Below are 23,394 nucleotides of genomic sequence, written 5' to 3' on the forward strand. Positions count from 1 at the left end.
AAATGCCGTGAGCCACGTGGCCGCTGCTTCCCAAGGAAGAGTCTGCGGCGCGTCCTCTTGCGGGGAGGAAGCCTCTCCAGCGGGTCCTTTGGCACAATTTCTCCTTGGGCCGGCATCTGGGGAACCAGGGCTCTCCAGCTGCGGCACCTCTGAGAGCAGCAAGGTGCTGGACCCTTACCTGTACACCTTGCAAACATCCATTCAGGACAGCTGCGTGCGATACCGGGGGAAACGCCCATTTTCTGGCTGAGAAAAAAGCAAAGCAACTTGTTGCTTTCTTTGTAGAGGACAGGCAGCGAGCAGATGCATTTTTTCCCTCATGGGTTGTATAAATTGGTGGCGTTTCCCCTTTCGCCTTTGTAAAATTAATGTTAATAGGAAAGTGCTTAAATCTAAGCTGTACAAAAACGTGCCAGTTTTAAGTGAACGTACGGTCCGTCGTTTATGTGACTGGAGATGAATGTGGGAACACGTCCAGATGTTTTAGCTTTGTAATTCGTGCGTTCCCTCCTCTGTTCTAGGTAAATACCCGGCATCCCTCGATTTCATTTCCTATAGGGAGCATTGCTCGTGTTGCTGATGCTTTGCATACCCTGTTGAATGTACAGAAAAAGAAATAATCTGGTTTTACTCCAAAGAACTGATGTTCTACCAGGATATTGCCTCTAAATATGGCTGGGAGCGGAGGGAGCTAGTGGGGCCTTAGCTGGGACATCGGCTTTCATTCTCCGACCGTGTCTGCCTCCACTCCAGCAATACCAATGCCCATAAAACTTCTCGAGTATCATGTGGGTTTTTTAAAACAGAACGAAAAAGTGCTTTGGGTTTCTTGGCCGTCTGGGCTGAGGACGCGTGCTCACAAGGCAGTGGGAGGTTTACAGCGGAGGGTCCATTTCGGGTGCTGCGTTTGTATTCTTCCAGACTTGTGCACGCCACGTAGTCGCTAGCAGCTTTTGTACAACCCCGTTAGCACAAGCAGTGGGAAAATTGACGGGAAACGTGAGGAATGGAGAATTTTCTCAGCGGTGTTGCTGAGGGTTTTTTTTGAGGTACTTGCAGTCTTTCACCTGACATGAGTCGTAGGGCTGAAAGGGATTTCTCCAGGTCACCGAGTCCTGTGTACTGCTGTCATGGGCAACTGCATCCTGTCCTTCTGTCCATTAATTTGTCCATCTTGTGCTTAAAACAAGTTGGATTATTTTTTAGCTCCACTGCTTGCTTTCTGTGACTTCTTCCCTTTGATCTCCTTTCTTAGCCTGTATCTTTCTCTGTCATGCCAGCTGTGATCTTAGCAGACCAATGCCCTAAAGTACATGGTGCAGTCAAGAAAAGTCCTTCGGAATTCTTCCCTAGGACTGAACCACCTGTGACCGGCCTTGAAGCACAGCCTGCCAAGCTGTGCTCCTGCCCTCCTCCTCCAGAGACCTGGATTTCATCTGACTCTGCGTCTTTGACCATCGTCTTCTGCCCGCTGTCCTCTTCCTCCATCCACTCCAGCTCCAGCCAAGTTCATAAATTTCAAGCTGGTGACTGATTTTCCTCCTGTCAGTTCTTCATAATAGCGTGACGCCAGTCGTGTATCTCTTCAATGGCCTGATGCCGTCTGAAATCCATATTCTCTTCCTTTTATTCTTCTGTCCACAGATGGCTCTGTGTTTTGTGCTTTCCTGCTACCCCGTGCATTCTCTGCCCCATCGCCTTTATATCCCAGACCTCTCTCGGTTTAGTTTTTCTTCCCAGGGACCCAGCTGTTCTCCTCTTTGTTATTCCCAGTCTTTGGTTTCTTCTTGGTCTGCATCACGTCAAGCCCCTTTGTCAGCTTTTCTTTCACAGTCGCCGGTGTTTCTCCCTGTCCCTCTTGGGATCTGACCTTTCATGGTCACACCGCTCCCGAAAGGTCCTCATGTTCAGTAGGTCTCTGCAAACTTCAGATTGTCTGTCTCATTCGCACTTAATTTCTCTCCGACTGTATGTGAAGATCCTCCCGTCTGAACTCTTTCCAGCTCGTTTCTAGAGCTCAGCTCTGCTCTCCGAGTTACCGCGCTCGAGGCAAATAGTTGTCTGCAGGCACGTCCCCTTCGTTCTGGCATTTCCTCACCTTCATTGACTTCTCCAGGACTGCATCCCCCAGAAACATCCCTTCTGCGCTTCCCTCCCCTTTATGCACACACATCCCAAAAGATAAGAATAGGAGATTAAAAGTCCCACAGCCGTCCCCACCTATAAACTTTATTTTTGTATCTCCGTTTGCTTGGCTGCCTGCTTGCCCATTGCTTGCCTTCTCACTCTGTTGCCCAAACAAGCCCTGCTCTCTCCTTGAAGGGTGGCCGTTGAGCATCGGTCAGAAGCAAGGAAAGGCAGAAGCCTCCCTCACGTACCCGTTTGCAAACCGCAGTCAAACCACCGACTCCACAAACCGAAAGAGCAAGAAGCAAGCAGGCGGAGAGGCATGCAACCCACGCATGAGACCGTGCCCCTTCCTCCTCCGGTGGAAATCCCGGCAGTAATAGGGCGATGCCTTCTTTGAAATGCTCGGGACCTTTCTTGGTGAGCTCACTAGTGTTTTATGTCCGCCTTGTTATTTTCTCTCTGGAGATGTTTTGTGCGCTGGAAGTGACAAATTTACATTACTGGGGAATTATTGTTTCTGCTTTTGTCCTACGTTTTATTCATTGCAAGCCATTACTTTAATACGGCTGTGATTACGTTACCGGTTGAAAGCAGGCCACCTGTGGCATTTTACACCAAATTGCTATAAACCAGTACACCCAGGCCAAAATCAGGGCAGCAAAGCCCTGCAGAGACGATGCTGGTGCTTCTGAGCTTACAACTGCGGGTCTGAGCTTATCGTACTGATAAACAAAGACTTGACCTGCAGGGTGAAGCTTTCTACAGCTACACTGGATCGGCTTTTACCCCGCGACCTGGGTCCTGTGGGTTAAGCACTGACCAGTGAGGAAAAGTTCAGTAGTATCCCGATTTGGCTTACGTACTTGGATGACTTGAAACGTCGCCGTGATTCTCCCGTGAATGTAAATATTATTAAATATTTAAGTGACGGTCATACTCCAAGTCCTTTCTAGGACTGAGGCTGTGTTTCGGTGAGAAAACGTGGTCCGTCCTTTGGAGGACAGCAGGTTCAAACCAAACCAAAGCAGGTCCGTTTCACGCAGCACAGAAGCTGCCACACGCATTACCGTAAGGTGCCGTGGAGGCCAGCAGCGTCAACTAGGTTGAAAATAATTAGGGGAAATTAATAGAATAAATTGTGGATGTAGTCTGAATGCTGAAGCCCCTCAGCTACAGATAGTCGCAAGCGAGGCGCGATGGCAGGGCCTCTCCCCTTTTACTTTGCATCTGCTGGTGGCCGTGCATGGATGAGCCTCTATCAGAGCATCACCTCTGCACTTCAGAATGACGGTGGAGATCGGAGCGTACAGAAATGTTGATTATAACCTTCTGTACGTTGAAGATGATGGTCCCCTCATCCACACCGAGTGCGGTGAAGTGAGCGACAGGTTCACATCTGTAAAGGTGCATAGCCAAAAGCGCCCTCCTCCAACCCGACCTGCCCGCGGCTAATTGAAATGGAAGATCTTTGCACATTTCTCTCCCACCTGGCAAACCGGGGGGGTGTGCAAAACACATCGACCGGGTCACAATCTATTGAAGCTCCTTACTCAACTCAGCTTCTCCTTCTCCCAGAGCTTCCTCGGGCAGCAAACAGCCCCCTCCCCAGAAGTCACCGTGTGTGGGGCCAGCGGTGGTTCTCTGGTCTCCTGAGAAGCCTCTGGTTTTCCTGAGGCTTAAGATATTTTATTAATATTTTCATTAATAGCTATTTTAAAAACTTAATCTATTAATATTTATATTAATTAAGATACGCTTAAGAGGCAGGAGATATTATCAAGGAGGCCTGAAGTTGTAGACCGTTACTGGGAAATGCAGAGCAGCTTTCACATTTCGAAGTTAATCTTCAAGCTGCATGGAAATAACTCTGTTATAACATCTGTGCTTTGGCGTTTCGAGTCGCTCCTGTTACAGGGCGTCAGCGATGCTTCGGCTGGAGCTTTTCCCAACCGCCGTGAGAGCCCGGGGTGGTGGGGAGGGTGCGGGTGCTGGCGGGAGAGAGGGGTCTTACTGCAGCAAACCCACTCGCGCTTGGAGAGCTTTGAAATACGGATTTGCGTCAAAGTAAAACTCTCAGGGTTAGTTAAATATTCCTCTAAATATGCAAAGGAATTGAGTTACTGATGCTTGTTATTCTTATCTTACTCTCCGTGTCACAGCATCTTTAAGTTCAGTGAAGGTTTCACTTGCTAAGACGGTTGTAAAGATTTCACGTTAATTAGGAGGACTCCGCTGCAAATCTGAATATGAATGAAGTTCAGCCGCTGAACCCAGGGCAGTGAATACTGTGGGAAGATCAGACATTGACAAATGTTGATTTAAAAAAAAAAAAAAAAAAAAAAACAAACCCAAAACCCCCAAAAAAACAAAACCAAACAAAAAAACCCCACAAAAATTGCCTAAAACGATGCTTCAATCTAGTACCTGTTCTGTGAGAGAGAAAAAGTTGAGTTCAGGTTGCCAGAAGGAAAAAAAGAGATTCTGACTTGAATTTACAGTCAACGAGATGAAATTCTGTCCATCGGGAGCACTGATGAGGGTTATCCTGTGCCGCCCGTCCCGGGGGGCTCAGCCGCATCTCTCCGTTGCACGGTCTCCCTCTCCTGACGCAGGTGATGGGTTTAGGTGATCGTTTTAATGTGGGGGGATCTTCATGGAGGGAGGGGGAAAGACCAGGCCTGATTCTGATCCCGGTTTCGTTGCTTCGGAGAAGTGCCGTCAAGTCCAGTCAGCCTCGACTGGTGATCATACAACTGAGACGAAGCTTAAACCACCGGGGACCGCGAGGGTGGTGGTAGGTGGCTGGGGAACAAGGCTTTCAAAGAAGGCGTTCTCGTGCTGAAGAAGTGCTTTGAGTGAAGAATGAGACTAGGGACATTTTTTCCCCCAAAACTGCCTTTTGGGGGAGTTCTTCATACCTGCCAGCTCTTGGAAGACAAGAGCAGTAGCTGGTAGCTAGGGCAAGCAGTTGTCACTCGGGATGTCTGCGTTTCTCTTCCGACTCCGAGGCGGGGTTGCTGTTGTCCGACTTGGGGCAAGTCCCCTCTTCTTTGTGTCTCCACTCGCCCATCTGGAGATAACAACGCTTACCTGCTTTTGCAAAGCAGTTTTGGGCGATGCGAAGGGTGCTGCAGGGGTGCAGGGCACCGCTCCGCCTTCTAAAGATGGACTTTGGGGAAGGAAACGGTGATACATGGCATTCTCACCTTCCTGAAATACATTGGACTTGGCTTTGGGAGTGGAAAAGTGAAAATACGATAGCCTAAATTAATAGTATTTGTCCTCTTAAGCAGGGTAAGGGCAGCATGTGAGGTTGTGCGGGGTTTTTTATTGTTGTTATTTTTTATTCACGGTTCCTTGAGCTGATTCTGGGAATTGTACTGACTGTGGTTATGTTTCTGGAAATGTGCAGGTTGGCCAGATGCAGTGGGGCATGGAGTGAACAGAAAGAGGTTAAATTGATGGATGACCAACAAGAGCAGGATTGTGCCTCAGAAGACCAAGAAACTATCCTGATTAATGGGGTGAAAGAAAATGGTAAGGAACTTAATTACAGTACATGAGGGAGCAGCGACAACTTGCAAGCCAACTTATTTTCGTAATTCCTTTTGTGTATTTAATTTTAGCGGTTTGCAGGTATCTCTGCAATGGGGAGCAGTAGGGTAAATGGGTATTTTCTGCACAGATGTCACTCCAGCTATGAATCTACACCTTTTTAGGTCTTAACAAGTACTGCTTTTGCCCATGCATATGCATGGTTGGAAATATTTATGTGTATATGCAGTTTGAATTACGGATTTTAGTTTGGTTTCTCAGGGAAAAAAGTCATACAAGACTAGGTAGCCCCTCTCATACAAGACTAGGTAGCCCCTCTGTCTGTTGGGAATCTTTCCCTCTCTTTGCAGTTACTTATGAGCCCACTAGCCAATCTCAGCAAAATTTGACTGAAGGATCCTTAGTCCCTACAAACTGGGGAAAAATTAGGTTGCGTAGAAGAAACAAACCCGGATTAGCACCCATGGAAAGGGAAGGTTGGACTTGTGAGCTCGTTATTGCCTTTTCTGTGTGGCCCGCCAGCCAGCACGTGGAATCCCCTGGCCCGAAACACCGCTTCTGCGCATGCTCGGGAGCTGCTAGCCCCAGTCACGCTCCTGGGAGCCACTCGGTCATTCCAGCTTCCATCGACATTGGTGGGGAAGGATCAGCCCCTTCCAGCAGCCTGCCCAAAGTACTTAACTTTATCTGTATCTATTTGATCGATTCCCTACTTGCTTTGAAAAGCTGTAACTGATGAGGAGTAACAGTGCTCTGCTGCCTGCAGCCCTGATGGAAATAAATATTCCTCTGAGCATTTTCTCCAGTCATTTGGACTTCAGTCGCTAGCCACAGTAAACACAGTGGCAGTCCAGCGTTGAGGCAGAGCTTGACATTTTCATTCTTCACCACATTTTTATGTTTAATTTCATGGCTTTTTACATTTTGTATTGGCCTATAAATCTTGATAATATACATTTATATAAATTTGACCCTGTTAGATATCGAGGACTTGGTCCTCTGATGCCTTGTATGTTCACATCCTTCTGCCGCCTCAAAACGAGGTTTACTCCAGCAAGAGCGCGTAGTCAAACCTTGGTCTTGGTCATTACCGAAAACCTGGAGCGACTCCAGACACGTGGGTGCCCGTGAGGACCCCGCAACGCGTGCTGGTGGCAGGTGAAGCGTACACTTGGGCTCGCCCCTACGATGTAATTTGGGAGGTATCTGTCGTTGTCAGCCCATCTCCTTCAGGACTACACGTGGGAAAGCCGCAGCTGATGACAGCAGCTGGAGCTGCAAGGAGATTTTCTAGCCATAGTCCCCTCGTCTAATCTAATAGGCAGTAAAATCTTACCTGCTCAGAAAAGGTGGGTGATTTCTAGAACCTGATACCGCTTCCATGAAATTCAATTAAACAGGGCTTAAAAAGCACTTTTAATTAAACACCGTTGTGTTGTGTAGGAGTCGCTGCTGAATCCGAAGCGGCGAGCCAGCAAGTAGCGCTGATGCCGCCACCTCCCCGTTGATGGCATTGGGGATGGGGCTGATGCTTTTTGCCTCCTCTCCCCCAGCTCTGAATGGGTGCGGGGAATCCAGAGCAGCCCTTGGGCTGCTGCAGTGCCCGGGTCGGGACTGGCCCCGCTTCGGAGCTGATTGACAGCAGGATGGTTCAGTATTTTTCCACTCGGCTGCCCGCGTGCTTTTGGATGGCTGTTGAGTTAAACGGGGAAAGGTGGTTTTGCTTCTCCAGCGTTTTCTTTTTTAACCGGAGTCTTTTGGAGTATTGTTTACTTTCGAGCATCAATTGAATGTGCGCCTGATTTTAGGATGATACGAGCCCTAGAAAATCGCGTTTTGGCATTTGTATTTCGCAGGAGTTAAGTTCACGTATACGAGTATAAACCTAACGAAACACCCAGAGAGAGTTTATTTTATGTAATAGCATCTCTGTGTATTGAATGCAGCATTGGAGATTGAATTTCAGCTTTCTACCTCCCCCTTTTTTGAGCCTTACAGCATTCACAGACCTTCTTATTTTATCCTCAAATTTTCCATGCTTCCTGTCAGCTCCAAGCTGATTTTTATTTTATTTTACTTCTGAAGTGGAACTGCACTGGTTAATTTGTTTTGGTGCTTAAGGAAAAAGATACCACCTCTGCATTCCTGATCTAAAAACCGGTGGGAGGGACTCAAAAATCAGCTTTTTTTTTTTTTTTTTTTTTTTTTTTTTTTAACCCTTTTTGAGGGAAGGGAAGCAGCACAGATTTCAAGCAAGTCAGTCTGGTCTTTTCCAAGCCACGCGCGTTGAAGATGTCGACGGGCACTGCGCTGCGTCTGGTTCGATCGCTATAGCGTCTGGGAAGTTGTTCAAAGTCCTTCGAGCGCTGCGTGGCTCCCACTGCAGCTTGCTTGTACTGCCTTAAGACTTCACCGATGGCTCCGTCCCTAAGGCCCTCGTAGCACAAAACTGCCGGGAGCTTTTGGGATGAGGTTAGGGGGATTTTGACCTCCTCTCAGTTTTACGCTTGCCACGGGCAGGCAGCCCTCCATCCCATCTCGCTCCTTTTCGTATTGCCCACCTATAGGTGGGAGCCCTGCTCCTTGCTCTGCTGGGCAGTGCCGGCATGCCGGCGCGGTGGGTATTTCATCGTGCCGGTGGTACGTGTCCCTGCGTGAGCCTCCCCTTACCAGCTGGCGTAGGTTGGCATGGGGCGGGAGGAGGCTTGCTTTTCTATCAGTTCTGAATAAAAGCGCTTGTCGAGGAGGGTCGCAGCAGCGTGTAGGTGCCAGATCCCTTCGGATGCCCCATTTCTTGCGACAGCCTGCTGCTCCAGTTGCGTTTTAAAGCGCTTGTCCCTCCTGGGAAAGCCTGCGCTGCTTCCGCTCTTGCCGCCCCAGCCTTGGGTGGAACCACCAAAAAGGTAAGACGTGAGCCACTACAAAGCACCGGGCTCGGCTCCGAGTCGGCAGAGGTTTCCAGCTGGTGTGAATGCACACATGGGTATTTTTTTTTTTTTTTTTAATACAGAGATATCAGAGCGTGTTCGTGGATGAAAAGACACCGTATTTAAATTTCAAGGGTCATACCGTCCGTTGAGCCAGAAGTCAGATAAAAGTATATTCATAACTTTATTCTGCCATAAAAGAGTGCGACGAGGTAAAAATAAAAAATCCTTAGGTTAAAAAAAAAAATCTTTACATTATTAAAAAGGCATTTTTAGAGATTAGGGAAGAATGGCAAAACCCACAATAATGCTAACAATAATTGCTTTAAACTCCGTGTTACCTTCTACTTTCCCTTGGCGTGGACAGCGACAAAAAGACTACAGGGTTTTTAAAAATAGCCGTAACTTTCTGACTCTCGAGCGGTAATGCAGTTCAGGTATGTTTAAGCTGCAGACACCGCAGGGGGGCTACTTTGTTTCTTTAAGAATCTTATTTTTCCATTAATTTTTTCAGTGTTAATGGGAACATTTTTATTAGGCTTGTTTTGTTTTTTAATAACCTTGTCAGATTGGAAAGGCAGTATCCAGGTAACGGTATGTATATGAGGAGGAAAGAAGGGATGGGTCTGGTTTTTTAAACGTACTCTTGTACCTCTTCCAGCTGGCTGCAGGGGGGAGAGCCTTTACCTCTCCCTTCCCTGCACATCTCCACGTTAATGAGATCCAGAAGGGAAGGATCGTGCTCCCGCGGGAAGGGCGTCTGCCGCTTCCCAAAGGAGCGGTTGGGAAAAGTCACCACCAAACCCCAGGGAGAAGGGGAGCGGGTGGCGAGCCCGAGCAGAACTGCAAGGGTTCTAAACCATCTCTCTTTTTCTTTCTTTTCTCCCTCCCTTTTCCTTACCCCCCCCCCCCCCCCCAGAATCGCACGCCCTGGACGGCGATGAGAGGCCTTGCACCGCCGCCGAGGCCGCGGTCACGTTCTCAGCCTTGACGACAGCTCAGAAGGAAAACCACGCGTGCCACCGGGCGCTGCCTCCCCTGACTTCAAAGAAGCCCTGCTTGCTGAGCCCCCCGTCGCCGCTGAGGCTCACGGATGTACCCGAGCACGCCTCGGATGACTCCTCCGCCCACGCCATCTCCCTCACGTCCTGCGTGACGAAGGGCATGAGCTCCTGGTCGCTGCCGGGTGACTGCGAGAAGGCTCCTTTCACCATGATGGAGCCCGGAGGCATGTCGGCACTGACGGGCGACTGCTTGATGCAGCCGAGCCGGACCTGTCTGGGCTGCTTTATTGAATCAAAGGACGGCATTGATGCAGAGCCGGGAATAAGCTTGAAAGTGGGGGATATAAATAGGGATTATGACACCTGTTCAGTCTCTGATATAGGGATTCACTGCATGAGCACAGGAGAAACCATGAGATACGGGGATCAACTGCTTTCAGACCAGCTTTTAAGCTTCCCTATGCATAAATCGAGGGCAGCGGACAAAAGAGATGCAGAAAAATCTGACAGTGATTCAGAGGACCCCACTCAGAAAAATTATTACGAGGGATTACTATTAGACAAATGCAATGGTGAGGAACCTTTACTAACAAATCCCAACCAGGAATGGGGCTATTTTGAATCTTTCATTAGTGAAAGTAAAATTGAGCTGCTTGACCTCTGCTCCAAAAATGAGCTTTCTGTAAATCTGTTTTCCGAGGAAGACGTGGATAATTACATGTTTGATGACGACGATTCCACCTTGGGAAGCGATGTCTGCTCCCTAAAGATTAGATACGAATCTTTCCAGGACAACGTGCGGGAGAAGACCACCGCCCTACAAGAGGACGCCCAGTTCAACTTCTTCCCCAGCGTGTTCGGCAACTGCACCAAAAGGGACAGCAGGAGCACCCTGAAAAGGGGGCCCGGCGGTGCCACCGACCCTTCTCAATTCAAATCTGAGGAAGGCATCATCTGGGGGGAGGAGGAAGAGGATGGCGAGGAAGAGGACGGCGAGGAGGAGGAGAAAGCTGCCTTAAATAAATCTTGCAACAGCACGGAGATGGTGCAGTACGTGGGCTCCAAGAGGAGCCACTTCTTGGACTCGGTGAATTCCACGGAGGACTCCGGGGAGTTCAGCGATGACAGCACTTGCACAGAGTCCTCCTACGACGTGCTGCGGGATATCAAGGACTGCAGCCGGTACCTGTCCCGGGACCACTCTGGCTCTTTCATTCAGCAGAACTACGGGTTGCGGGCGAAGAGGAAAGTGCGATACAGCGACGACTACCTGTACGATGTGGACTCCATCGAGAACGAGAAGATCCTGGACAAGAAGGAGTGGCTCCCGGATGGGCCCAAGGAAGAGGACGATGACGAGTGGTGCCCCAAGAAACGGCGAAAAGTCTCTCGCAAGGAGCCCCCCGTTATCATCAAGTACATCATCATTAACAGGTTTAAAGGGGAGAAACATATGCTGGTGAAGCTCAGCAAAGTGGATGCCAACGAGACAACTGTTACCCTAAACGAGGAGCTGCTCAGCAAATACGAGAAGCTGGCCCCACTGAAGGGCTTCTGGCAAGAGAGGCAGCAGAGCCGGCTGGATTTGCTCAGATCGTCTCTCTACCACAAGCAGAATTTCTATCTTAACGGCTCAGATGCTTCATTCCTCCCTCACCCACGGAAGCGAAAATGCAAGCTAGCAAACAGGCACCGGATTCAAAGAATTAAAGCCATCGAGCAATCAGTGAACAAGCTGGGCTCTTGCTCCTCTGATCACAAGCAGCCTTGCAGCAGTAAAGAGGACGCGGGCCTGAAAGGGCTGCCGGCGTTAGCCATCGCCACCCCCAGCTGTGCCAACGGATTACACGTAAACGACATCACGGGCATCGCCGCCGTGAAATGCAAATCGCAGGAACGGGAGCACAAGGGGACGGAGAGGAAAGTGCTCCGCAGAATCAAATTCAAAAGTGAAGCCAGGTTGAAGTGCAAGAAGATCAAAGCTGCTACCAGTACAGCGGAGGGCTCCCCGGCACTGGAAAACCAGGACTCTGCAGCGCGTCTGAAGGACGAAAACGTTCCTTGTGCTTCAGACAGCTCCCATCTCCCGGAGTGCCACGAGGATAAGGTTGCTAAAAATTCTCCTTTCCTACCATCCACCTCCTCTTCAGACAAGCCTCTGCCATCTGCTAATATCACCACCAATGTACCCCTGATCCCTGGAGGGTATCTGCAGACGTTGTTAGATGCTTCTGATTTGTCGAGCAACACCGGTATCTCATACTTCGCCCAGCATCCCTCCGAGCAGCAGCAGCACCCGCTCCCCAGCATCGTCCCGGCAGAAAAGCCCTTCCCGGCTCTGCAGCCGGCGCAGAGCTGCGTGCTCTCCCCGCCCTCCGAGTCGGAGCTGCAGCAGTCGCCCGGCCACTTGGAGATGGAGCAGAGCAGCTTCGGTAGCATGTGGCCGGCCAGCAAGGCTGCCGGCAGCAACCGCCAGGACTTCCCCGGCGACATGCGGGAGGCGGCCGGGCTGCCGAGCGAGTTTGGCGGCGGCAGCGGCGGTGCCACGGGTGCGGACGGCCTCCCCGCCTCTGGATACGCTCAAGTCAATCTGAATAGCAGCAAATTGCTATACCAAAAAAATTACATGCCAGATAGCCAACAAGTGCAGTCTGATGATTCTTATCAGTCATGTCATTTTAATAATGGAGAGGGGCGCTTTCATTTCCAACGAGGTACACTAAGTACAGATGATGGCAGGCTCATTAGTTTTGATTCAGTGGGTTCATTGTCAGTTAGTTCTAGCAATTACAGTTCTTTAAGTTTAAAGTCTTGTGAAAAGGACGGCGAGGATGATATTAATGACGATTTCTTGGCCCACTGCAGTCCCAAGCTAGTGATCCAGCAGAGCATAGATGAAATCACCCCTTTGAAGGAGTCCACGGACCTTTTAGACATTTCCAACTTCACGCCTGATAAGTTCCGCCAGTCGTCGCTTTCGGAGATGTCCCCTCCGGACACTCCCAACCTGTCCCCGCAGATAGCTGGCTCCGACGCCAAGCCCCTGGGCACCCTGAAGGGCTTTCAGGAGAGCCCCCAGGCCGCCCTCAACAGCTCTGAGAAGGTCAAGTGGAACTGCGGGGTCCTGCAGAGCGAGGATCAGGCAGATAATGGGTTTGCTTTAAATAATCACCAGTTCCAGTTCCATATGTTCAACGATGAAGATTCTGTCAGCCTTCTCGAAAAGAGTCCATGCTTGTCAACATTTAATGAGCCATCTGGTCAAATTAGCACCAATAGCAAAGTGTCAAAATCGAAGAGGAAAAGTTCATCCGGCAAGAATGTGGGTACAAACCAAAGCTCTTCCCAGAAAGCCACCCGGAAAAAATCACCCAAAACCAACAAAGGAGCCGATAAGCCGCAAGGGAAGAACTCCAGGCAGGCGCCCAAATCTGCCAGGAAAGGGAAAAACGCGGCGGGAGTCAACGGCGAGAAGGCTCCGGCCGTCGGCGGCAGGGCGGTCAACCAGCTGAGCAACGCGGCCACCACCACCAAGGGCCTCGCCGAGAGCGCTCAGCATTGCAGCCCGGCCGGGGTGAAGCTGGGCAAGCACAACGGGCTCTCCGGAGAGTGGGCGCTGGGAAAAGAGGGGGGCGCGGGCTGGTCGGAAACCAGCCTGGGCAACGCCACCAGCCTCTTGGACGACGATCAGAGGGAGTTTGAGGAACCTTCCAACATCCTGTCCAACATCGCGTCGGGAATGGCGGACGTCCAGAGGTTTATGATGGCCTCCATCGAGCCCCTGTGGGGGCCCGTTGGCCACAACAGCGTTCCAGACATCTTCCGGTCACCGGAGTCCAACAGCCTGAAACTGAAAACTCTTAAAATTTTGGCAGGGACGTCCCAAGAGTCGAAGAAGAAGGCGAACGGCGGCTTGCCGGGGGCGGCGAAGAACCACAAGTCGAACAACAAGGGCTCAAGCAAAAACGGCAAAGCCGCAACCGGCGACCCCGGTCGCCCCAACTGCTCAACCGGGTACGCCACGGACATTCACGCTCCCTTTTTTGATAAAAACTATAGTAACCTGAGCACTTTAGGCAATAACGGACCTACCCATAAAAAACTCTACCGTCATAAATCCAGTTCGAAATCGCTGAGGGATGAGAACTGTAAAATAAAGCGAACGGACCGCGAGCAGCCCCACAAGGACCCCCCCGTGACAGCTGCTTTTGAGAAACTGAGGTAATGCTGCACCAAACTGGCTGGAATGCCCCTTAACCTCCCTCCCACCTGCTAAGCCCGCTCTTCCTCAGTTTTTCCTTCCTGAAAGCAAAAGTTGCATGAAAAAACAAAAAAAGAAAAAAAAAAAAAAAAAAAAAAAGACGTTCCCCTTTTACAGTTTTGGTTGGTTTTGGTTTTGGGGTCGGATTTTTGGTTTGGTTTTGGTTTGGTTTTGGTTTTTTTTTTTAAATGCATGAAAATACTTATTACTTGCAAGCTACCTAAAAGAATGACCAATTTTCTGGCTTGGCTGGGGTTAAAAAAACTAACAAGGCTACTCTTTTCTGCTGTTTGGCTTCTTCAGTTTTTAATTACTTATTTATTGGGGGAAACAAAAAAAAACCCACCACGATTACACGCTCTTTTTAACGATTTTGAGGAGGAAAGACTTTTTTCTTTTTTTTTCTTTTTTTTTTTTTTTTTTTTTTTTGGGGAACATTTTGTAAAAAATAAACCACAAAAAAAAAAAAAAAAAAAAAAAAAAAAGAGGTTATGCATCCAAAAGCCAAGATCTCGAAACTTAAAGGCTCTTTCCTTTGCAAATGAGAACTCGTTCCTAATTGAGCTTCACGTGGCAATTTTGAGTGCTTTCTGGCCCCCTCTGCTGTTTTATCTCCTAACCTGCATCATCTAAAGCTGCATCTTCTGTACCCGCCCGCCTCTAGCGCGTTCGCTCCGTCGTGGTGACTCCAGGCGAGCTAACTGAGATGGCATCAAATGTTTGATTTTTTCCTGCAGGGAATCAGACTCCATTCTTCTTAAAGCAGAAACAACATTTTTGGGTTTTCCTGTATTTGAAGAAGAGACTCCCTTTTCTAGAAAGACGGTTGATGTTGGTTTCTTTTTTGTTCTTTCTTTCTTTTTTCTTTTTTCTTTTTTTTTTTCTCTCGGTTGGGGTTTTTTTTCCCGTCGGCTCCTTTTCGAAATCTGCCTTGTGGTATGTTGAAATGTAAGTGCTGAAATGAAGAGTTTGAAATTGTGGGAATTTTATTATTTGAAAGCAAACCTAATCTGGTATTCTCTGTGAAAGACTGTTTTAAAAGTCATACTGTTGTACAGTAGTTTATGCACTATTACCCACAACAACAAAAAATTGTGCCAAACTATGAACAAGTGACTGTATTGTATATATTTTTACTTCTCTATCAACATTGGGTTGTGAGTGTTTTCTGCAGCTATGCCTTTTGGTTTTACTAGAAACATTCCAGTTGTTAAGTACTAACCACCCCCCTTTGAAAGCACCTGTAACTCACGATGAAAACGATATTGTTCACTTATACAACTTACCAAAAGTTTTATGGACATGACTAAAAGTGTGCCAAATTTACTTACCTCATTTCATGGATTCACCCTGTGGTTTAAAGCTCATAAAGGGAAAAAAAGGAAAAAGGAAAAAAAAAAAAAAAAAAAAGGGAAAAAAGGGGGAAAAAAAAAAAAAAGAAAAAAGGAACTTTGAAACCGATGCTGGGAAATGGTAATGTCCTCTCTTTGAAACCATGAGCAGAAAAACTTAATGGTGAAATGTTGAGTTTCATTATAGGAGAGAGTTGAAATGGTGGAGGAGTTCAGAAACCCACTGACGGTAAGTTTGCCAGGAACTCACGTGTCTGCATCTAGAGACTACAGAACAGCTGCTTTTCAAGTGTCTGTTTTCTTAAAGCAAAACCTGTAGCTGAAGATCATTTGAAATGCAAAGTTACATTGCTAATTCTTTGTATCTCAGTTTTATATATTTTATAAGAACCTGGGATAAATTCTAAAATAGTTATAAAAACAGAACTAATACCTTTCATACATTTATTGCTATTTACTTTTCCTTTGAGTAGTTTCTTAAACATTTTCAATGCAGAGCCTGTCGAAAGCGCTCTCCTATCATAGCTTTGGTGTTTCCTAAATGTCTAACCTTGCGATGCCAATATAGTTTGAGCTTTCAAAAGCAAAGTCATTAGTTTTAAATACAGCTCTGAACCCTTTCTTTGATTCAGTTCATAAGATAAGGAAAGAAAAAAAAAAAACCACGGAGCTATTTGTGATCTCACCGATCAGGGCCGGATCATACATGACTGGACTTTATTAAGACAGCGTTAAGTATTGAATGCTAAATGTATTCTCAAAAGGCCTTATTTGTAACCCTACTCACCACACCCTCGCCCTCCAAGAGAATAACAAACCCAACAAATCTCTATTTTCCTTGTGCAACTGAGAGCCTGTGCGTTTTGCTGCTGATTTCTTACGAAACCTTGATATGCAAGAGCCCTGCTAACTGGGAGCTGTTGGGAGCAGAGGGATGCGCGGCTTGGACACGTTTATGCAATAGAAAACGATGAGGAAGAGGAGCCTTAATAGCAGTCGGACAGCTCACGTTCTCGACATGGTCGTGAGCATAGAGGTGGTGTTTCGCAGAGGACAGGACTAGACTCGGGTTTCCTTACAAGCAGGGGGTTTTTTTCAGCCCGCGCGCGAGGCAAAACAGCAGAATTGTTTTTAAGTTAATTTAGCAAAAAAGCAGACTGAACAATTAAAACCGAAGTTGAGTTGCAAAGCGTCGATTTAGAATCGACGTGTTTTCAGCATTTGCAGATCTTGAGGTACAGCTTAGGCTCCGCTCTGCAATCCCGGAGAGAACAGCACAGTCGTTGCATTGCGTTTTGTTTAACAGATGAAAGAAGGAACTCTGAAAAAAACAGTAACTCTGAAAACTATCCTGTAAGTTCATTTATTCCGTGAAAAAGTGAAATGCTGGCGTTGGCCGGAGCGAGTTGCTCCGGATGAGACCGGTCCCTGGGTACCCCGCGGGTTGCGGCGGGCGGGAGCGGGGTGCAGCATCCCACCCCGGCTCTGCCTCCAGGAGGGAGATCCCGAAGATGCTCAGGATTTATTTTGGAGACAGAGCTGTGCTAGGGCTCCGTCCTTGGGCGTTTGGCTTACCTGCAGCCGCCGTGCTCTCCCCTGCTTCCCCGGCAGCCGTCTTCTCTATTCGTAGGCTCAGCACGTACAACAAGCTCGGGCCGCTGCCGTGGTGTTGGCATATCCCGTTTTTTCAGCGTTCCTCCCGCATGCTGCAGGATGAGGGGCTGCCGGCCCCCTTCTTTCGGATGTTCAGGCTGCTGCTCCTACGGAGACAGGTCAGGTCCAGGGCTGGGATGCGGCACGGCCCTTCTTTTTGCCCCAGAACCATCGTTTGAAAGCACATTTCGACTGGCCTGCACTGTGCTTGTTACGCTTAATATTACGAATATGGGACTCGTAATAAAATACCTTGTACTGAACCAGACAGCAATATTTATTGCATTCGAGAAATGTGCAATAGGGCATGAATATAAGGCATAAAACGTATCGACTATTTTCTTATATGTTGGAAATCCATGAATACCCAGCTAGGTGTTTCAGGACAGTGTTAATCACAAATACCAGCTGCCTTGTTGCTCTTTCCTTCAGTCCTTCTGTCGCTCCGATTTCGCTGCCGTCTTCGGTTGTCATCCCATGTCGTCCCCAAAAATCTCTGACTGGGGAGATGTTAGAGAGCCCAGATCCCTCATGGTGTGGCACTGGCCCTCCTCTGCATCTGAAAAAGTGATCTCTCTGCTGATTGACCCCCAAACTCGGCAATTGCCTTGAGCCAACCATTTGCCCTCCTCCCTTTTGATCTTCATGGAATCATAGAATGCTTTGGGTTGGAAGGGACCTTTCAAGGCCATCTAGTCCAACCCCCCTGCAAGAGCAGGGACATCTTCAACCAGATCAGGTTGCTCAGAGCCCCGTCCAACCTGACCTTGAATGTTTCCAGGGATGGGGCATCTGCCACCTCTCTGGGCAACCTGGGCCAGTGCTTCACCACCCTCATTGCAAAAAATCTCTTCCTTAAGTCCTTCTCCGCAGGGCTGCTCTCAATCCCTTCATCCCCCAGCCTGTAGCGATACCGGGGGTTGCCCCGAATCCTGGTGTAGGACCCTGCACTTGGCCTTGTTGAACCTCATGAGGTTCACACAGGCCCACTTCTCCAGCTTGTCCAGGTCCCTCTGGATGACATCCCGTCCCTCAGGCGTGTCAACCGCACCACTCAGCTTGGTGTCATCTGCAAATCTGCTGAGGGTGCACTCGATCCCACTGTCTATGTCATTGATGAAGATATTGAACAGCACCGGTCCCAGTACGGACCCCTGAGGGACACCACTTGTCACCAGTCTCCATCTGGACATTGAGCCGCTGACCACTACCCTCTGGATGCCACCATCCAACCAATTCCTCATCCACTGAACAGTCCACCCATCAAATCAATATGTCTGCAAGTTAGAGAGAAGGATGTTGTACAGGACCGTGTCAGAGGCCTTACAGAAGTCCAGACAGATGACATCCATAGCTCTTCCCATCTCCACTGATGTAGTCGCTCCATCGTAGAAGGCCACTAGGTTGGTCAGGCAGGACTTGCCCTTGGTGAAGCCATGCTGGCTGTCTCGAATCCCCTCCCTGTCCTCCATGTGCCTTAGCATAGCTTCTAGGAGGATCTGTTCCGTGATCTTCCCAGGCACAGAGGTGAGGCTGACAGGTCGGTAGTTCCCAGGGTCCTCCTTCCTACCCTTTTTAAAAATGGGTGCAATGTTTCCCTTTTTCCAGTCACCGGGGACTTCACCTGACTGCCGTGACTTTTCAAATATCATGGACAGTGGCTTGGCAGCTACATCAGCCAGGTCCCTCAGGGCTCTGGGGTGCATCTCGCCAGGTCCCATAGACTTATGTGTGTTCAGGTTCCTCAGGTGGTCACGAACCTGACCTTCTCTTACAGTGGGAGGGGCTTTGCTCCCCCAGTCCCCGTCTTGCGGTCCCTCCCCTGGAGAGGAGTGGGAGGAGAGGTTGCCAGTGAAGACTGAGGCAAAGAAGTTGTTGAGTACCTCAGCCTTCTCCTCGTCCCAGTTGTTGCCAGTTTGCCAGTCTTGCTCATCGGGGGGGTACGCTTTCTTTGACCTTCCTTTTCTGGCTGACGTACCTGTAGAAGCCGCCCTTATTATTCTTTGCATCCCTTGCCAAGTTCAGCTCCATCTGCGCCTGGGCCATCCTGACCCCATCCCTACACAACCGGGCAGCGTCCCTATACTCTTCCCAGGATCCCTGTCCCTGCTCCCACTGCCTGCGCATTTCCTTCTTGCCCTTTAGTTTGACCAGCAGGTCTCGACTCAGCCATGCTGGTCTCGACTCATCCGTGCTGGTCTCGACTCAGCCATGCTGGTCTCAACTCAGCCATGTTGGTCTCGACTCAGCCATGCTGGTCTCTTCCTTCCTTGCCTGATTCCTTACACCTGGGGATCGAGAGCTCTTGTGCTCTAAGGGAAAGCGTCCTTAAAGATCTGCCAGCTCCGTTCTGCTCCCTTGTCCCTGAGGGCAGTTTCCCAGGGGTCCTATTGACTAACTCCTTGAAGAGCTGGAAGTTTGCTTTCCTAAAATTCATCTCCACCTGCCTATCACTACCTCAAGGTTTTCATCCCTTCCCGCCTTGGCCTCATTCCTTGCCATACGAGATCGCCTTTTCCGCTTGCCCTTCTTGTCAGTACCGCTGAATTTTTGTTTTTCACGGCGCTGCTGCCAGCTGTGGGAGGACCGGGATGTCGGTCCCACCCATCCCTGCCCACCCTCTGCGCACCCCCGGGGCTCCCCACACCTCCCCGGGTTGGCTCCCATCTCGGCTCAGCCTCTTGCCCAGTCCCCGTGCACTTCCAGCCTCCTCTTGCATCCTCTAGTTGGGCTCCTGGCTGTTCGGGGCGACTGATCCAAGCCACGCAAAAGCCGTTTATTCTGCAGCATCCCTTAAAATGCCTTTTCTGCTTTATTTTGTTTCACTCCTCCTCTAGAGGCAACCCGCCGGGTGCCCTACGAGAGGACCGGTGTCAGTGACGCTGCGCTCCTAAGCCGCGCTGTGCTGGCACACTGCGGTTTGGGCAACTTGTCATCGGCGGCAAAATTAAGAAGCAGAAACCAGCCGCTTGCGAAGGAAGGTCATCAAATCTGTCCGAGAGCAGACCAGCGCGGGGCAGTCCAGCCCCAGCCCCTGGCTCTCCCCCCACCTCCCCGCGTCTCCCCGGTACGGGGAGAGCATCCGTTTCCCTGCGGCGACTGCGCCGTGCGGAGGCTGTCCTGCAGGAGGAAGCCCTACGGCGACCTAGCAGTAGCCAGCCCACCCCCAACGGCCGTAGTTTTGCTGGAGGTACTTGCATATAGAGGTTTTGTAAATAGAAAAATAATCAGCGATGGGGATTTGAGTAATCGTCTTTTTAAAAAAAAACTTAACCAGGTTTACATCTTGCTTCTCGTTTTTTAAGCGTAAGAGGGTTGGGTTGTGTTTTTTTTTTTTTTTTAAAAATGGCTTGAGAATAATGACTTGCGGACCTTTAGCCAGGTCTTTTGGGAGGAGGAGGTCGTCGGCAGCACGCAGGGCCGTCCCTTGCTGGCACCGCGCCGTCCTGCTGCGGCCAGGGCTGGGCAGAGAGAAGAAGCCAAGGCTGGCTTCCGCCCGGCGGTGGTTGCTTCGCGGAACCATTGCTGCGCGGCTTGCTTTTTTAAACAGTCAGGATTGCTGTGATTTTTTTCAGCGTTGCGGCTCAAGCGAGCCACGAACCAAAATAAAGATGTTTTAAGCATTTTCGTCCTTTACCTGCTGGACCGTGTTCTGCTTTCCCTAAGGTCCCGATCTAGCAAAGCGCTTAGGTGGGAGCTCGCTCCCAGGGGCTCCTGCCCGCTGAGTGCTTTCCTGGGCGGCAGCCGGCCGCTGCTGTTAAGTCACGAGCAAAAGTCCCTTGAAGTCAGTGTAAGCGAGAAGAGGATCAGGTGCATGGACTTCAGTTGGTGCAGGATCAGGCCCTCGGTCTTACTTTCTCAACTCGGTGCGTTGGACTTTGCCTATGCAGCTCCCAGGGGGTCCGGTGGAAGTTGCATGGTTCAAGCCGCCGACATCTATTTGAGAATGTGCCTCTTTATCTCTTCAGCGTGTGAAATAATGCAAAAAAAGAAAAAAAAAAAAAAAGAAAAAAAAATAGAAAATAAACAATGTCTGTGGTAGAAGCAAGGCTTTTCAAATCTGTTTCTCAGGTAAACAAGTGACACTAATGACAGTGGAGTAACAGCCATCTAAGGGAATTGGGATCTAAAGCAGGAGGATGCCCTCCATCTCGCAGGATGCTTGGGTTGCCAGACACGTTTACTGAGCCTTTGAACACTCGGTGCGAAAGGAAACAAGGAATAGAATCGGTATTCACCACTACCCTTCGCTAGCTAGACAAACGTCCATTTCAAAAGCACAAAGGGAAGACTCCAGCATAAACTAAACCACACACACGCAAAAGAAAGGTACCAGTTAAACTCCTTTTGTCTCTTACTCCCCGTGGGAAGCAGGGTAGAAATCCAAGGAGCTGCTCTGTTCCGCTGCCCGCGGCGCCGGCCAGGGCGCTCGACTGCTGCCTCCAGAGATGTGAATGTACTGCTCCTTGCGTTCCCTTCCATAGAACTAGAGGCACCTCGTTAGGAAGTTGCTCCTGTTTTATGGTGCTAAAGAAAAACTTTTATCCCCCCCTCGAGCATTTGAGAACTACGAAATGGCCCTTTTTATGAATGTAACATATCCATTTCTGTTCCACATTTTACACTGCAATTTTAACATGTTTGGAAATGATTTGCCTTTTTTCTTTTAGAATAAGCTTTATAAATATTCTGTAGAGTCAATTGAAGTATAATTCTTAAGGATCACTCTAAGACGCCTACAAAATCTTGTATATTTTTAAGTGTGCCAATTTGTAAAATATTTTGTAAGTGTATATTTTTCTTAGAAAAGTGCTGTGAAGTGTTTGTATGTGTGAGGTTTCCCTTTTTTTGCACCTCCGGGTGTTAATAAAAGGATGTATACTTAAAAGTTTCTGGTTTTAAAAACCAAAATACAAAGAAAAAATTAAACTTTTGTTGGGAATTTTGTAATAAAAAGAAATGTTGTGAAAGAGTGTAGTGATATTGTGTAAAGGAAACTGGAAAATTTGTGAGCGCTTTGCTGTTTTATAGATCCTCTTGTAAATTATTCTTGTAATATTTTGGGTTTTGTTGTTCTTGTTGCAAAGGTTTTAAATATTTGTGACTGACTCTGTATGGTGAAAACGTCATATTGTTAACTTGCTGAGTTTTGTTATATTGTTTATGGAATAAATAAAAAAATTTAAAATCTCATTTTAAGATCATATATGAAGAAGACATTAAAACTGCCATTTATTGAATATTAGGAATCGTTTCTTTGAACCAATCGCTACTACAGAGGAGGACGGGGCTGGCTGCCCCCTCGGCGCACGCTCCCGATCCCAGCCCGCCGGCTTCGTTGGGCCGATGCCCGCTGCCGTGACGCGCGTTAGAGACGGCGGCGCGGCTGCGGACGGGCGGAAGTGGGAAAAAACGCCGGGATCGCTTCTGCCTCGAAGAAGCGTGGCTTTGTTTTAATTGAGAAATGGAAACGGCATCGAGTCGACACAGAGAAGAGGTAACTGGTTCGTCGTCCGAGGGTGCGGAGACGGGGCAGGGCGGCGCAGCCGGGCTCGCCCAGAGCGGAGGCTCTTCCCCGCCGGCCGTGCCCGGGGAGAGCGGGGTCCCCGTCCCCTCGGCGTCCCAGCAGCGCCCGGACGGACGCACGGCCCCGGCCCGGCCTTCTCCTGGCAAGGAGCAGTGGGTGCAGTGAAACGCCCCGCGGTTCTGAGCGCTGCCGTCTTCATTTTCTTGTGGAAAATGCTTTAAAAATGATTTTTTTTTTTAAAGATTACCATTCCTTTCGTTAGTACTTGATAGGAACAGCGGGGGGGGGGGGGGGGGGGCATTAATTCAGTCTGAGGTCTTTCCAAGCCCTGCCAGCAGAAAGCAGGACACGGGCACCGTGATCAGCAACCAGATCCCTCGGCAAGGGGGTGGGAAACGATCCCCCAAAAGCAGACCTGGTACCTCTGCAAGCTGCCCGAGGTCACAGGCCGGTTTCAGACAAGCGGTGCCTCCCCAGAATTGTGCCAGAGGGGCACAACGGGGATTTCCCTGCTTCCCACCGGTCGTGAGGGTCCCGATGCCGGGAGCCCGGAGCAGCAAGCGGGGTGAGCGCCGGAGCAGGGCTGCCGGCTGGGGAAGGCTGTCGGCAGCTCGGCTTCAAGAAGGACCGAACCCAGTCTGGCGCTGGACGGGTCTGCTTTCTGGTAAGTAAAATGTATAGAGGGGCTGGGCCAAGCCTATGGCTACCAAAACCACCCAGTCTGCCCTGCTACGTGGGATCGGTCCCACGACCCACGGGCTGGAAATAGTTCTAACCCCTTAGGGCGAGTCTTGGGTAGAAGTCTTGGGGACAGACTTTGTAGTAGGGCCCGTTGCCGTAGGACAAGGAGGAATGGTTTTAAACTAAAAGAGGGGAGATTCAGACTAGATCTAAGGAAGAAATTTTTCGCGCTGAGGGTGGCGAAGCACTGGCCCGGGTTGCCCGGAGAGGTGGTCGATGCCCCCTCCCTGGAAACACTCAGGGT

At 49.3% G+C, this 23,394-nt stretch overlaps 1 protein-coding gene across 5 annotated transcripts in view; it reads left to right on the plus strand.

Annotated features, from left to right (window-relative positions):
* Positions 1 to 22,055, plus strand: part of NEXMIF (neurite extension and migration factor) — a 174,857-nt gene extending 152,802 nt beyond the window's left edge. For 3 of the 5 annotated variants that reach the window (XM_075513141.1, XM_075513144.1, XM_075513143.1), the window contains 3 exons: positions 5,543 to 5,667; positions 9,532 to 13,837; positions 14,615 to 18,693. In XM_075513141.1, the coding sequence (XP_075369256.1) occupies positions 5,592 to 5,667; positions 9,532 to 13,837; positions 14,615 to 14,822 (4,590 nt within the window). In that variant the 5' untranslated portion in view covers positions 5,543 to 5,591 and the 3' untranslated portion in view covers positions 14,823 to 18,693. Of the gene's footprint in view, positions 1 to 5,542; positions 5,668 to 9,531; positions 13,838 to 14,614; positions 18,694 to 20,953 lie in introns of those variants that run through there. The other 2 variants (XM_075513142.1, XM_075513145.1) reach the window with 2 other exon arrangements.
* The last annotated feature ends 1,339 nt before the right edge of the window (positions 22,056 to 23,394 follow it).

Source organism: Mycteria americana, chromosome 10, assembly GCF_035582795.1.
Source record: "Mycteria americana isolate JAX WOST 10 ecotype Jacksonville Zoo and Gardens chromosome 10, USCA_MyAme_1.0, whole genome shotgun sequence".
NCBI lineage: Eukaryota > Metazoa > Chordata > Aves > Ciconiiformes > Ciconiidae > Mycteria > Mycteria americana.